We start from the raw sequence: 16,636 nt of genomic DNA on the forward strand, positions 1-16,636 counted from the left end.
GAAAAAGACATCCACATCTTCAACTTACCTCCATCACTAGGTCACCATCTTCTAAGAAATGTTGGTCTGGTACTATCTACATGCACTACTTCCTGTTCAGAATTATTCTGAAGCCTTCTGAGGTCTGTGGTATTTTAGAAATCCTGCACCCCTCAACTAGAATTGCTTTACGATTACTGCAATTATGCCGTAGGGGGAAGGGCTCCCTGTTTACATGACACACCCCTGACTTATTATGGGACCTTTGACCTGCCAATCATCACCCCTGAACTTTAGGCCTGGACTGATATATTGGGGGTCAGCCTGCCCAAGCCGGGGTCAGAGGTCAGTCCCACTTTTACAGAGAAAGGAGAAAACAACTTGACTTTTCCATAGGCTCTTTCTGCCAAAGGATTACCGACTCCGAACTCCCTGACGTGGTGTGAATGTGTCATGATGAAAAACCAGTCATAAAGCTGTTTGTCTGAGGCATAGTAAAAGAGCCTGTCCAGTCTAATCAGGTACCCGGAGTGATCGTCCCTTAAAGGTAGACTCAGCGATATGATATAAATGCAGAAAGTAAACAGCAGAGTGGGTCGAGGCACAAATTCTCAGCCATTTTGGTTCCCGTGGCTCCCACGTTGTAAAAGTGTAAAGAGAACCCATGCACATACGCAGATGCTGTGTGTGACTGTGTGAGAGTGAAGTCTTGCATCTCGCTCATCTCAATATCTGCGGTGCTGCTTGTGGCATTTCACTGAGTCTACAAGTCCATCAGCAGTTGGTGCTGCTCTGTTTTTCAGGTGGTATCTCGGGGTGCTGTATTTGGTTTTCAGGTGGTATCTCGGGGTGCTGTATTTGGTTTTCAGGTGGTATCTCAGGGTGCTGTATTTGGTTTTCAGGTGGTATCTCGGTGTGCTGTATTTGGTTTTCAGCCTTGATTTTTTTTGTTGCTTTGTCTGTTATGTGTGTCTGGTTTTATGTTCATTGTCTCTGTGTTGTCTTTTTCTGTGTTGTCTGAACGTTGCCTGTAAGTTATATGAACGTTGCCTGTGTGTTGTCTGAACGTTGCCTATGTGTTTTCTGTGTTGTGCAGACACCGGGCTGTGACCTGATCCTGGGCTCGGACCAGCAGGAGGATGCCTGTATGGTGTGTGGAGGACAGAACTCCACCTGTCTACACCACAGGAGTGTGTACCAGAATGCACAGGGAGCAGGTACACATGCGCACACACACACACAACCTCGAAGCATAGACAGAGCAAACAAAATGTCAAAGGCTGACACACTGAATGTACAAAACATTACAAACTTCCTAATATTTGGTTGCACCCCCCTTTGCCCTCAGAACAGCCTCAATCTGTCGGGCATGGACTCTACAAGGTGTTGAAAGCGTTCCACAGGGATGCTGGCCCATGTAGACTCCAATGCTTCCCAGTGTTGTGTCAAGTTGAGTGGATGTCCTTTGGGTGGTGGACCATTGATTCACACAGGAAACTGTTGAGCGGGAAAAACCCAGTAGCGGTGCAGTTCTTGACTCAAACCGGTGCGCCTGGCACCTACTACCATACCCCGTTCAAAGACACTTCAATCTTTTGTCTTGACCATTCATCCTCTGAATGGCAGACATACACTATCAATGTCTGAATGGTCTCAATGCTTAAAACCCCTTCTTTGATCTGTCTCCTCCCCTTCATGTACCCTGATTGAAGTGGATTTAACAGGTGACATCAATAAGGGATCATAGAATTCACTTGTATGTCATGGAAAGAGCAGGTGTTTCTAATGTTTTGTACACTCAGTGTATATGTTTAGTCAAAGCTGGATTCATGAAGTTTCGATAAGGGAACACTAATGGTACTTGCTGCACTCTAACAGAATGTACATAAATGCACTCTCTGTGTGTGTGTGTGTGTGTGTGTGTGTGTGTGTGTGTGTTTGTTCTGAGGGTCAAAACAGAGGCCCCCTCTAAGCTCTGGCCCTCCGCCACGGAATTCTCAACCTAAGTGATTCCTGCAGGACAGTGACCGAGTGTTCAAGCAGCAGAGAAAGGCACACACACACACGGACACACACGTGCACTCTGTCTCTATCAAAGGCAGACACAGGCACCCAAACAAGAATACACAAGAATAAATCCCCCCTCCCCTCCACACAGACACACGGCCAACACCTCTGGCGTGTGATTTGGCACTGCGCACCATTCTGAAACAGAATCCTCTCTTGAGCTGGCGCCGCGTGTGGGCACAGTGACTGAAGAGAGACGGTACTGCTTCATGATGGTTCTGCTTGAGGAGACAACATGGAGATAAAGGAGGCTTTGTTTGAGTGCCTGGGCAGCCTAGGAGGACTTGCCGGGTTTTCTCTCCTCCTGCAGCTGTGTGTCCCAATGAGGCATAACAGATTTGATGCCGCTGGGCGTAATCATTGCTTCCCACAGGGTCAAAAGCCAAGGGCCCAGAGAACTCATCACGGTCAAGCTATACATACATTTATATTCTAGTCATTTAGCAGACGCTCTTATCCAGAGTGACTCACAGTAGTGACTTCATACATTTGTCTTACCTTTTCTAACTCTATAAGATCTTCTTAAGGGCAGGCACGTCTGGTGTGCAGGTGTTTGTTCCAGCCCAGTACTAACTCACCAGATTCAAATAATCATCAGTCAGGCTACATCAGTCAGGCTATAACTCTGTAATGTTAACCGGAGGTGGAACAGAACCCTAACTCAAGGTTGATAACTCAAAACATACAGCTGAACTCTACAGGATAGGCACCTTTGTGGCCAAATTGTGTGAAGATCTTTGTTCCTAGCACTAACACAAAAATACATCTAGATCAGTTTCATAACTCTACAGCCCTGTGCAGATCTACCAAATACATCTAGATCAGTTTCATAACTCTACATCCCTGTGCAGATCTACCAAATATATCTAGATCAGTTTCATAACTCTACAGCCCTGTGCAGATCTACCAAATACATCTAGATCAGTTTCATAACTCTACATCCCTGTGCAGATCTACCAAATACATCTAGATCAGTTTCATAACTCTACAGCCCTGTGCAGATCTACCAAGTACATCTAGATCAGTTTCATAACTCTACATCCCTGTGCAGATCTACCAAATATATCTAGATCAGTTTCATAACTCTACATCCCTGTGCAGATCTACCAAATATATCTAGATCAGTTTCATAACTCTACAGCCCTGTGCAGATCTACCAAATATATCTAGATCAGTTTCATAACTCTACAGCCCTGTGCAGATCTACCAAATATATCTAGATCAGTTTCATAACTCTACAGCCCTGTGCAGATCTACCAAATACATCTAGATCAGTTTCATAACTCTACAGCCCTGTGCAGATCTACCAAATACATCTAGATCAGTTTCATAACTCTACATCCCTGTGGTGTAGAGCTGACGTTAGGAGAGACGAGACAAAACTAGACAGTTTAATAATTTTGTGTTGTAGAACAGCTGATTTACTCCAGCTCTTCACACAACATGGCAAAATCTTTGCGATCCGACGGAATTCATTCATTTTCAATGGAGACCGTCTGAACCATAGAGATAGATAGAGGACTGGATGGATATAACCAGTCCGCACCACTGCATTGCATCTGCTGCAGTAGGCGGTGGTGTTTTGATAAAAGTTTGCATGAGTTGGATTTGTCCTACTTTTGCTTTGATTTTGGACATGCTACAACCACCAAAATTTGAATTAAAAGCTATTTCATGGCATTTTTAACAGTACAGTACCTACTAACTCGAAACAAGTACAGCCACACAGTGATGGTAGCTTGCATAGAAAACGTTTTTGATTTTTAGATGTTGCTAGATGTTTGTTTGAACGAGGAAGTCCTGAACACAGCTGAACTTATTAAGGGTAGTCTGGGATCTGCAGGCCTTTGTTCTAGCCCGGCACTAACACACGAGATTCATAAAAAAAACTCTAACTCAGGTTCATAACTAAGTCTATTGCTGAACCATAGAGATAGATAGAGGACTCTACATGGATATAACCCGTTTTAGCATGGACATTGCAATTGAGGGCTTCCACCATTGTAAACTAGCCAATGATTAGAGCATTGTCTTCAAATTGGCTAGCCTATGGTTAGGAAAGGGCTTTAAAGCAGCAATCTACAGTAAAAACAATAACAAAGCGTTCTTCCTGCCCCTGGTTCAGTAAACAGCTGAGGGATGGGGCTGCAGAAATGAACCACTCTCAAATTCATAGATAAAGCTATGGATGCAAGGACTGACCATCCATGATATCAACATTATAGTTTTAACCAAGTTTTGAGGCCATATGGTGTTTTAACATTTTCTTTGTTTACAAACGTTGGAGTAAAACAAGCTTATATGTTGTGTTCTGATAGGGTAGGACGGATGAAGTAAGTTCATGAGGCATTTATAAGTTCAGTGGGTACATTTAATTTATAAGTCAAAAAAAAAAAATGTAGCAACTGCTGATTGCCCCTTTAAGATATACCACCGCAATCTAGAGACCAAAATAAATTAATTTCACACAATATTCGGTTCAGGACTCAGGGTTACAGGTGGCGGTAAATCACCATATTAGCTTTCTTCAAACACAAAATAATAAGAAAATGGACCAGTTTAAAATAGCACTATAACTCTTAATTCACACACAGCTTTAATGTCAGAGACCTAAAATTGTCAAAACAAGAGCAACGGAATCTCAGTCCCATAGAAAAAATACGATGAATAGGGTAGTCTTGCTGCTCGCTTTTGACACACCAGCAGCAGGGGGACCACAGAGATGTTGACTGCTTTCGACCAACTAGTGAAATATCACTCTCTAAATGAATGGTTCATGCTTTTGGCTCGATGGTGAAATATCCCTCTTTGGTTTGAAATGTTAACCATTAATAAACTGTCTGTAAATCATGATATAATCCTAATTTAGTTATCATTAATGAGTAAATTAATATGTATGTATTAACTATTTTCTATGAGAATATATAAACTCCACAAAAAAGGACCCTGTCTTTCAAAGATAATTTGTAAAAATCCAAATAACTTCACAGATCTTCATTGTAAAGGGTTTAAACGCTGTTTCCCAAGCTTGTTTAATTAACCATAAACAATTAATGAACATGCACCTGTGGAACTGTCTTATGGCTGCAATCCCGTTAACGGGATGATATGAAAACAGCCAGTGAAAGTGCAGGGCGCCAAATTCAAACAACAGAAATATCATAATTAAAAAAACATACATGTATCTTATAACATTTTAAAGGTAATCTTGTTGTTAATCCCACCAAAGTTTCCGATTTCAAATAGGCTTTTCAGTGAAAGCACCACAAATGATTATGTTAGGTCACCGCAAAATCACAGACAAACACAGTCATTTTTCCAGCCAAAGACAGGAGTCATAAAAAGCAGAAATAGAGATAAAATTAATCACTAACCTTTGATGATCTTCATCAGATGACACTCATAGGACTTCATGTTACACAATACATATATGTTTTGTTCGATAAAGCTCATATTTATATCCAAAAACCTCAGTTTACATTGGCGCCATGTTCAGAAATGCCTCCAAAATATCCGGAGAAATTGCAGAGAGCCACGTCAAATAACATAAATACTCATCATAAACTTTGATGAAAGATACATGTTTTACATAGAATTAAAGATACACTTGTTCTTAATGCAACCGCTGTGTCAGATTTCAAAAAGCTTTACGGCAAAAGCACAATATTCAATAATCTGAGAACAGCGTTCAGCCACAAAAGGAAGCCATACAACCAAATTGTGCAGTCAACAAAACTCATAATAAGCATTATAAATCTTCACTTACCTTTGCTGATCTTCGTCGGAATGTACTCCCAGGACTCCCACTTCGACAAGAAATGTTCGTTTTGTTCGGTAATGTCCATCATTTATGTCCAAATAGCTATTTTTGTTAACGTGTTTGGTAAACAAATCCAAAGTCAGGAAGCGCGTTCACTAAAAGCAGACGAAATGTCAAAAAGTTCCGTAACAGTCAGTAGAAACATGTCAAACGATGTATTGAACCAATCTTTAGAATGTTTTTAACATAAATCTTCAATAAAGTTCCAACCGGAGAATTACATTGACTTCAGTCATGTGAACGCGCATGGTCAGAGCATGCCCAGGTCATGGTAGACCTGACTATTTCTGTCTCCTTCGGCCCCACTTCACAGTAAAGGCATCAGACAAGGTTCTACAGACTGTTGACATCTAGTGGAAGCCGTAGGAAGTGCAAACTCGTCCATATCCCACTGTGTGTTCAATAGGGGCTGTGTTGAAAATCGACCAACCTCAGAATTCCCATTTCCTGTTTGGATTTTTTCTCAGGTTTTTGCCAAATGAGTTCTGTTATACTCACAGACATCATTCAAACAGTTTTAGAAACTTCAGAGTGTTTTCTATCCAATACGAATAATAATATGCATATATTAGTAACTGGGACTGAGGAGCAGGCAGTTTACTATGGGCACGTCTGTGCACCTTTCATCCAAGCTACTCAATACTGCCCCTGCAGCCATAAGAAGCTTTAGACACTAACAGCTTACGGACGGTAGGCAATTAAGGTCACAGTTATGACAACTTAGGACACTAAAAAGGCCTTTCTAATGACTAAAACACCAAAAGAAAGATGCCCAGGGTCCCTTCTTATTTGCATGAACGTGCCTTAGGCATGCTGCAAGGAGGCATGAGGGCTGCAGATGTGGCCAGGGCAATAAATTGCAATGTCTGTACTGTGAGATGCCTAAGACAGGGAGACAGGACGGACAACTGATCGTCCTCGCAGTGGCAGACCACGTGTAACAACACCTTCACAGGATCGGTACATCTGAATATCACACCTGCAGCACAGGTACAGGATAGCAACAACAACTGCCCGAATTACACCAGGAACGCACAATCCCTCCATCAGTGCTCAGACTGTCCGCAATAAGCTGAGAGAGGCTGGACTGAGGGCTTGTAGGCCTGTTGGAAGGCAGGTCCTCACCAGACATCACCGGCAACAACGTCGCCTATGGGCACAAACCCACCGTCACTGGACCAGACAGAACTGGCAAAAAGTGCTTTTTACTGATGAGTCACGGTTTTGTCTCACCAGGGGTGATGATCGGATTCGTGTTTATCGTCGAAGGAATGAGTGTTACACCAAGGCCTGTACTCTGGAGCGGGATCGATTTGGAGGTGGAGGGTCCGTCATGGTCTGGGGCGGTGTGTCACAGCATCGGACTGAGCTTGTTGTCATTGCAGGCAATCTCCATGCTGTGCGTTACAGGGAAGACCTCCTCCCTCATGTGGTACCCTTCCTTCAGGCTCATCCTGACATGACCCTCCAGCATGACAATGCCACCAGCCATACTGCTCGTTCTGTGCGGGATTTCCTTCAAGAGAGGAATGTCAGTGTTCTGCCATGGCCAGCGAAGAGCCCGGATCTCAATCCCATTGAGCACGTCTGGGACCTGTTGGATCAGTGGGTGAGGGCTAGGGCCATTCCCCCAGAAATGTCCGGGAACTTGCAGGTGCCTTGGTGGAAGAGTGGGGTAACATCTCACAGCAAGAACTGCAAATCTGGTGCAGACCATGAGGAGGAGATGCATTGCAGTACTTAATGCAGCTGGTGGCCACACCAGATACTGACTGTTACTTTTGATTTTGATCCCCCTTTTGTTCAAGGACACATTATTCAATTTCTGTTAGTCACATGTCTGTGGAACTTGTTCAGTTTATGTCTCAGTTTTGAATCATGTTATGTTCATACAAATATTTACACATGTTAAGTTTGTGGAAAATTAAAGCAGTTGACAGTGAGAGGACCTTTTTTCTGAGTTTATGTATTTACTTTAATAAAGTTTCACAAGTGTTACCCAAAAGAATATACAGTATATATTCACATATATAATATATATTTTAACAGATATATATATATATATTGCAAATACCACATAGTGCACCACATATTGTGTTTATCTACATCATTAATGTTACCCAGTCTCTAAATGAATGGTTTATACTTGTCTCCCACTGGTGTAATATCTGTCTTAATGAATGTCTCTGTACTCTGTTGGTTATAGCGGGTCCGTTTGGGTACAATGAGGTGACCATGATCCCAGCTGGAGCTACTCACATCCGTGTCACCGATAACAGCAGAAACTATCTGGGTAAGAGATGGCTCAGCTTGACAGACGCACGCGCACACATGTACGCGCACACACTGGGAATGAGCTGTCACACAAGGACAGCATCAATGTTCTGTATATCATTAACTATATACAGTACACATACAGATAGCCTCTCAGACGTGCTGGTTTGACAGAGAATTTGCTTTGAGACCTTTTTATCATCTTCTGTATGTCTGCTATGAGTTTCAACCCACGCAGCCATGGCTATAGAACTCTACCACTTCCCTGACACTTTAAGTAGCCATAATTCTGCTCTCCTCTGATTCCTGTTAGCTTACTGTTACTTCCTGGCACCAGAGACAGATACAGCTCTCTGGTTGATACCCAGCTGCACTCTGGCTGGGCTCTCCAGTCAACACAACACCCAAGGCTATCCATCTATTCTCACCCACATTTACAAGACCATAATAACGTGAATCCTGAAATGGATAATGCAGGGATCCTGAAATGGAACACTCGTAAAGGTTTAATTTGGCCATGGGGCAGGGTGGGGGAACTGGGTGCGGGAAAAGGGTGGGGGGATCTGGCCTTCTGGCAGGCAAGTGGATGTACTTGGTTAGTTCTGATTTGGTTGGAAATTCCCCCCCCCCAAAAGAAATGTACTTCCAAGAGATGGTTTCCCTATTTGTCTGTTCCTGCAACTTGTCACTGTTAGGCCAAACAATGCAATGATGTAGTAATGCTACTCTGTTTGGCAAGGCAACTTTCTTACTTTGCTGAATTAAGAAATGTTAAATTGTATGGTTGAGGTTAATTCCATTTCAATTTCGTAAAGCGGTACCATGGTCCCGTGTAGCTCACTTGGCAGAGCATGGCTCTTGCAACGCCAGGGTTGTGGGTTTGATTCCCACGCAGGACCAGTACAAAGAAATGTATGCACTCACTACTCTAAGTCACTTTGGATAAAAGAGTCTGCTAAATGACTTAAATGTAAGTAGAAATTACAACTCAGGACCTTCTGAGTGGCGCAGCGGTCGAAGGAACTGCATCGCAGTACTTGAGGCGTCACTTCAGACCCGGGTTCAATCCCAGGCTGTGTCACAACCGGCCGTGACCGGGAGTCCCATAGGGCGGCACACAATTGGCCCAGTGTTGCTCGGGTTAGGGGAGGGTTTGGCCGGGGGGGCTTTACTTGTCTCATCTAGCGACTCATTGTTGTGGCTGGCCGGGCACCTGCAGGCTGACTTCGGTCGTCAGTTCTACGGTGTTTCCTCCGACACATTGGTGCTGCTGGCTTCCAGGTTAAGTGAGCGGGTGTTAAGAAGCGCTGTTTGGCGGGTCATGTTTCCTCCGACACATTGGTGCTGCTGGCTTCCAGGTTAAGTGGGTGGGTGTTAAGAAGCGCTGTTTGGCGGGTCATGTTTCCTCCGACACATTGGTGCTGCTGGCTTCCAGGTTAAGTGGGTGGGTGTTAAGAAGCGCTGTTTGGCGGGTCATGTTTCCTCCGACACATTGGTGCTGCTGGCTTCCAGGTTAAGTGGGCGGGTGTTAAGAAGCGCTGTTTGGCGGGTCATGTTTCCTCCGACACATTGGTGCTGCTGGCTTCCAGGTTAAGTGGGCGGGTGTTAAGAAGCGCTGTTTGGCGGGTCATGTTTCCTCCGACACATTGGTGCTGCTGGCTTCCGGGTTAAGTGGGCGGGTGTTAAGAAGCGCTGTTTGGCGGGTCATGTTTCAGAGGATGCATTACTAGACTTTCACCTCTACCGAGCCTGTTGGAAAGTTGCAGCAAGGAGACAAGATCGTAATTGGATATGACTAAATTGGGGAGAAAAAATCCACCTCAAATTTCCCTCATTCCTCAATTGCGATTTCTGAATTGACTGAAAAGGAATTGACCCCAACCGTAGCATAATTCAATCAAACACTCTATACATATTATCATCACGAAGCCAATTTCAGTCACACTTCACCAATCAGCATTGAAGACCAGACACATTCCCTACCTTCATTCAATCCTTCTCTTCTCCCTCCAGCGCTCCAGAACGGGCGTTCCCAGTTTGTCATTAATGGGAACTGGAAGATCAGTGTTCCTGGGGAGTACAGCGTGGCGGGAACCAAGCTCCTGTACAAGCGCTCTGTGGACACCTGGGAAAGCTTTGAGGTCCCTGGACCCACTATGGAGGACCTGCACGTCATGGTCAGTCTGGTCAAAGTTATGAGGGACAGGAGCCGCAATGCAATAACTATACTGAACAAAAATATCATCGCAACATGCAACAATTTCATTGATTTTTACTGAGTAACAGTTCATATGAGGAAATCAGTCAATTGAAATCGATTCATTAGGCCCTAATCTATGGATTTCACATGACGGGGAGTACAGGAAAAATGGGCCTCACAATAGGCCTCAGGATCTTGTTAAGGTATTTTTATGCATTCAAATTGCATTGATAAAATGCTATTGTGTTCAATGTATCTTATGCCTGTCCATACCTTAACCCCACCGCCACCATGGGGCAGTCTGTTCACATCAGCCAACTGCTCACCCACACAACGACATATATGTGATCTGTGGTTGGGAGGCCGGTTGGACGTACTACCAAATTCTCTAAAATGACGTTGGAGGCAGCTTATGGTAGAGAAATTAACATTACATTCTCTGGCAACAGCTCTGGTGGGTATTTGTGCAGTCAACATGCCAATTGCACACGCCTTCAAAACTTGAGACATTTGTGGCATTGTGTTGTGTGACAGAACTGCACATTTTAGAGTGGCCTTTTATTGTCCCCAGCACAAGGTGCACTTGTGTAATGATCATGCTGTTTAATCATCTTCTTGATATGCCACACCTGTCAGGTGGATGGATTATCTTGACAAAGGAAAAATGCTCTCTAACAGGGATGTAAACAAATTTGTGCACAACATTTTTGAGAAATAAGCTTTTTGTGTGTATGGAACATTTCTGAGATGTTTTATTTCAGCTCATGTAACATGGGACCAACACTTTACATGTTGTGTTTACTGTATATTTTTGTTCAGTGTATATAGAGACCGCAAACTAACCTCACTAATTAAGGTACACAATGATAGCTTTTTTAGTATACTTGTTCAACCCCCTAGTTTTGTCGCACCTAGACTACTGTTCAGTAGTGTGGTCAGGTGCCACAGAGGGTCTTATGAAAAGTACAATTGGCTCATAACAAGGCAGCACGTCCGGCCATTAAAAGTACATGGGGAGCTGACGTTAATGATATGCATGTCAATCTCTCATGGCTCAAAGTGGAAGAGAGATTGACTTCATCACTACTTGTTTTTGTAAGAAGTGTTTACAAGCTGAATGTACCCAGCACACAGATCGGACACCCATGCATACCCCACAAGACATACCACCAGAGGTCTCTTCACAGTCCCCAAGTCCAGAACAGACTATGGGAGGTGCACAGTACTACATAGAGCAATGACTACATGGAACTCTATTGCACATCGGGTAACTGATGCAAAAATGTAGAATCAGATTTTTAAAAACAGCTAAAAATACACCTTATGGAACAATGCAGACTGTGAAGAGACACCCACACAGGTACAGACACATGCATATGCACACACGCTAGCACACTCTCTCTACACACACGTACATTGTAATATTGTGGTATTATACATTTTGTATTGTAGATATTTAGTGGTGTAATACTGTTATATGATAAACTGTTTTATGTGTAATGTAAGTGCCTTAATGTGTTTGGACCACAGGAAGAGTAGCTGCTACCTTGGCAGCAGCTAATGGGGATCCCTAATAATTACAAATACAAAACGCCAATTTAGCAGAACTATTCAGTCTCCTCTCCTATATGTAACTGACGTATATTTTCTTAACGTGTTGTCTTCCATTTGTTATATTTTTTCAGTATATTGTTGGTATTGACAGTTCTAAACTGGGTGGTTCGCGCCCTGAATACTGATTGGCTGACAGCCGTGGTATATCAGAACGTATACCACGGGTATGACAAAACGTTTATTTTTATTGTTCTAATTACATTGGTAACCAGTTTATAATAGCAATAAGGCACCTCTGGGGTTTGTGTTATATGACCAATATTGCTTATATACCAGGTACCAGGTATTATAAAACAATATATATTAAAATATATATCCGTTGTACACTGTGTGGTTGTGTCTGCAGGTGTTGGTGACAGACAGGAACCCGGGGATAGAATACGAGTATTGGCTCCCTCCAGACCGCTATGCTCTGTTCCATGGCAGGAGGAGTCAGCTACGCCAGCCTCACCACACTGCTAGCTACATCCCCTGGGATCACCCCACCACTGCTACTACCACTACTACTACTAGGCCTCCCCCTGTTACCACAAGACCCTACTGGGGTAAGACCGCTGACCATTGTTAAAGGGGTAGTTCGACCAAATTAAAATAACCTTTTGTTTCCTTACCTTGTAAGAAGTCTAAGGACAAAATGCAATCCAGGTTTTGGGTTTGTTTACCTAGGCACTGTCACCAACCGATAACTTAGCTAGCTAGCATTTTCTAAGCAAAAGCCAATGGACGTCAATGTACCCATTATTAACATGTGTTAAATTTAATGTCCAAAATGTCCATTTAATGTGATGTATGCATTCACATGGGAAAACCTGCCCCTGGTTTCATTCATCCTCTGTTTGTGTGACTGAAGTTTAATACATGATGAATGGATGGATACGGAAGATGGATGGATGGATGGATGGATAGATACAGAAGATGGATGGATGGGTGGATGGATACGGAAGATGGATGGATGGATGGATAGATACGGAAGATGGATGGATAGATACGATGGATGGATGAATACGGAAGATGTATACATATGGATGAATACGGAAGATGGATGAATACGGAAGATGGATGAATACGGAAGATGGATGGGTACGGAAGGTGGATGGATGGATATGGAAGATGGATGGATGGATACGGAAGATGGATGGATGGATACGGAAGATGGATGGATGGATACGGAAGATGGATGGATGGATACGGAAGATTGATAGATGGGGCTGATGGATAGACACGGAAGATGGATAGATAGATGGATCTAAACATTATTGCAAGGGGTAAAAATAATCTGCACATTACGACAAGCTATACAATGTAAAATTAATAAATAAATAAATGTTTATTTGAATGTTTTTAATCTTTTCAGATCTCACTGCCTCCAGTACAGCAGAGGTACTGCCAGATCTTAAAATATTAAAATAGTTTTTTTTAACATTTCATTTTTTTTAATGAATATTACTAACAACAACAAAGGTAACACATTTTGGCCAAAGGATCTGTGGTATAAGTTTAGAAGGTGTAATACAACACAATGTAATATTATTAATCTATAATGTATGTTCATAACCCTGGACAACATGGACCTGGGAGGCTGACAGGGACCCCAGTTTGAAAACCCCTAACCTACAAAATGCCCCACAGACTGGGCCTTGCTAATGTGCAGCAAATGTCTTCTGGAATGTTTTATTACATACGTTTATATAAGAGGGGAATTATTAACTGCAAACTCAATCATAGGCTTATAATCAGTGTTGTATTTCTAATTAATTGGCCCTGGTTAGAAGGTAACCAACATTCAGTAGTAATCATTACATTTGTCCTATATAACTGCAAAGTGGACTTTGATCCAAAACTGAATACACTGTGCTGACCTGCTATACTTTGATCTGTACCTGGCTGAAAATAACAGATAAAGCCAAGGCATGAAGTTTCTGGAGTGGAATGTCCCCCTCTTATCTTAGAAGTGTTTAGTGATAACGCTCCTAATCCCAAAACCCACCGCATATTCCATGCTGAGATAGTGGTGCTTGGTACAGTACCATAGTTTTGACTGATTTCTGTGTACTGCTCAACAAAGCAATGATCTAAGACTTTAGCATCTTTTAGAATTTAGTAAACAGGTTTGATCATTTAGTAATTAATCAAGTAATTTGGTGCAGGACATAATGGGAGTAGCCTAGCACCTAGCATAGTGTTTTCTAATTGGTGGGTTGAGAAGTAGCCTAGCCCCTAGCATAGTGTTTTCTAACTGGTGGGTTGAGAAGTAGCCTAGCCCCTAGCATAGTGTTTTCTAACTGGTGGGTTGAGAAGTAGCCTAGCCCCTAGCATAGTGTTTTCTAACTGGTGGGTTGAGAAGTAGTTTAGACCCTAGCATAGTGTTTTCTAACTGGTGGGTTGAGAAGTAGCCTAGCCCCTAGCATAGTGTTTTCTAAACTGGTGGGTTGAGAAGTAGTCTAGCCCCTAGCATTGTGTTTTCTAACGGGTGGGCTGAGAAGTAGTCTAGTCCCTAGCATAGTGTTTTCTAACGGGTGGGCTGAGAAGTAGTCTAGTCCCTAGTAAAGTGTTTTCTAACTGGTGGGCTGAGAAGTAGTCTAGCCCCTAGCATAGTGTTTTCTAACTGGTGGGGTGAGAAGTAGCCTAGGCCCTAGCATAGTGTTTTCTAACTGGTGGGCTGAGAAGTAGCCTAGGCCCTAGCATAGTGTTTTCTAACTGGTGGGCTGAGAAGTAGCCTAGCCCCTAGCATAGTGTTTTCTAACTGGTGGGTTGAGAAGTAGCCTAGCCCCTAGCATAGTGTTTTCTAACTGGTAGGTTGAGAAGTAGTCTAGTCCCTAGCATAGTGTTTTCTAACTGGTGGGCTGAGAAGTAGTCTAGCCCCTAGCATAGTGTTTTCTAACTGGTGGGGTGAGAAGTAGCCTAGGCCCTAGCATAGTGTTTTCTAACTGGTGGGCTGAGAAGTAGCCTAGCCCCTAGCATAGTGTTTTCTAACTGGTAGGTTGAGAAGTAGTCTAGCCCCTAGCATAGTGTTTCCCAACTGGTGGGTTTAGATCCACTAAAGGGTCACGCAGTTAGTTCCTTTTGGGTCGGGGCTAAAGACTGGGTTAGGTCCAGAAACATGGTCTTATTTACCTTGTGGGTCACAGGGAGCATTGAAAGCCTTTGGGGGAGTCAAGACGAGCAAAAGCGATTGCTTTTTAGCGTTTTGGAGCAGAAATCAATGATCTAAGACAATGTTTGCTCATGTCGTATCATAGTGATTTGATGCTGGACAGAAAGTCACTCTTTAGTGATTCTGTTACGCCTCCTCCCGCTCCCCCTTTGTGGCGCTCAAGGGCGCCAGGCTGCCCCTCATTACGCACACCTGTCACCATCATTACGCGCATCAGCGCTTCATTGGACTCACCTGGACTCCTTCACTTTGTTGATTGCCCCCTCTATCTCTATCTGTTCCTCAGTTGGATCTCCGTGTCAGCATTAATGTTGTTTTGTTTCCCAGTCCAGACGCTGTTCGTGTTTTGTTTCCTGTCTATTTCATTAAATGTTCACTCCCTGTACTTGCTTCTCGTCTCCCAGCATCTGTCCTTACAGATTCTACCTAAAGAATGTCTTGGAAAGATCCCTTGCCCGAATCCTGATTCAAGACACACATGTGCTTCTCCATCGTTTGCGCAAATCTCAAATTAATGGATTATTAATGCAAAATTTAAAGGAATAGTTCAGAAATGTTACATATTTAGATATTTTTCCCTCATCTCTTAAATGGATTGTGGTCCTCAAATAATTGTTTTCTTTAATGATTTAAAAATTATTTGGGCATAAAATGTAAAACATGCTTAACTGGGAAGATTTACTTACACAGTGCTTTGGTTTTAAAAAAATGCTAATGTTAACATTTTGTTGGCAGTGGCTAGTTTAACAAAACCAAAGTGTGGATTGCAGTTACTCCTTTTCCATAGACTGCTTTTAAGGTAAGAAAACAAATATCTAATAAATATGTAAACTCGCTGAACTATCCCTTAAAGTTACGTTTGAGTTTATGTCTTGGACCCAGGTCATTTTGTTGGTCAGGTCATGAAAACTCCTGGCCCTAACTCCAAAGGCATGTTGATACTCAATAATGTAACTCACCTTTTCCCGCACTGTCCCTCAGCTCCTCCAGGTGGCTGGCCCATCAAGTCCCCTCGCCACCCAGCTCGACAACCCCCTCAACAGCCCCACCGCCCACCTGTCCTTCCCCGCCTAGAGAGGGACGAGACCAGAAGGAACCGACTACCCCAACCACCCCGAGGAGGTTTGCTCCACCTCACCTCCATCTCTCCCACTCCCCTAAACCTCAACTCTCACCTTGCTCAAATGCTTCAATCCTCTCTCCTCTGCCTCCCTCCTCTACTCTACTCTTTCCTTTAATCTACCCTACTCTACTCTTCCTTTAATCTGTCCTACTCTACTCTTCCTGTAATATGTCCTACTCTCTACTCTACTCTTCCTTTCATCTAGCCTACTCTCTACTCTACTCTTCCTTTCATCTAGCCTACATTCTATTCTTCCTTTAATCTGTCCTATTCTCTACTCCTCCTTTAATCTGTCCTACTCTCTACTCTAATCTGTCCCACTCTCTACACTACTCTTCCTTTAATCTGTCCCACTCTCTACACTACTCTTCCTTTGATCTGTCCCACTCTCTACACTACTCTTCC

The 16,636-nt window shown here is 43.1% G+C and overlaps 1 protein-coding gene across 1 annotated transcript; it reads left to right on the plus strand.

Moving 5' to 3' along the window:
- Nucleotides 1-766: 766 nt before the first annotated feature.
- LOC129849560 (ADAMTS-like protein 5) lies at nt 767-16,230 on the plus strand (the record flags this gene model as incomplete). The annotated part of the gene is made up of 5 exons (XM_055916390.1): nt 767-1,196; nt 8,073-8,159; nt 10,154-10,317; nt 12,301-12,499; nt 16,090-16,230. Coding segments are annotated over exons 1-5 (769 nt in total), but the record flags the coding sequence as incomplete, so codon positions are not given.
- Between the last annotated feature and the right edge of the window lie 406 nt (nt 16,231-16,636).

Source organism: Salvelinus fontinalis, unplaced genomic scaffold, assembly GCF_029448725.1.
Source record: "Salvelinus fontinalis isolate EN_2023a unplaced genomic scaffold, ASM2944872v1 scaffold_1538, whole genome shotgun sequence".
Classification (NCBI taxonomy): domain Eukaryota; kingdom Metazoa; phylum Chordata; class Actinopteri; order Salmoniformes; family Salmonidae; genus Salvelinus; species Salvelinus fontinalis.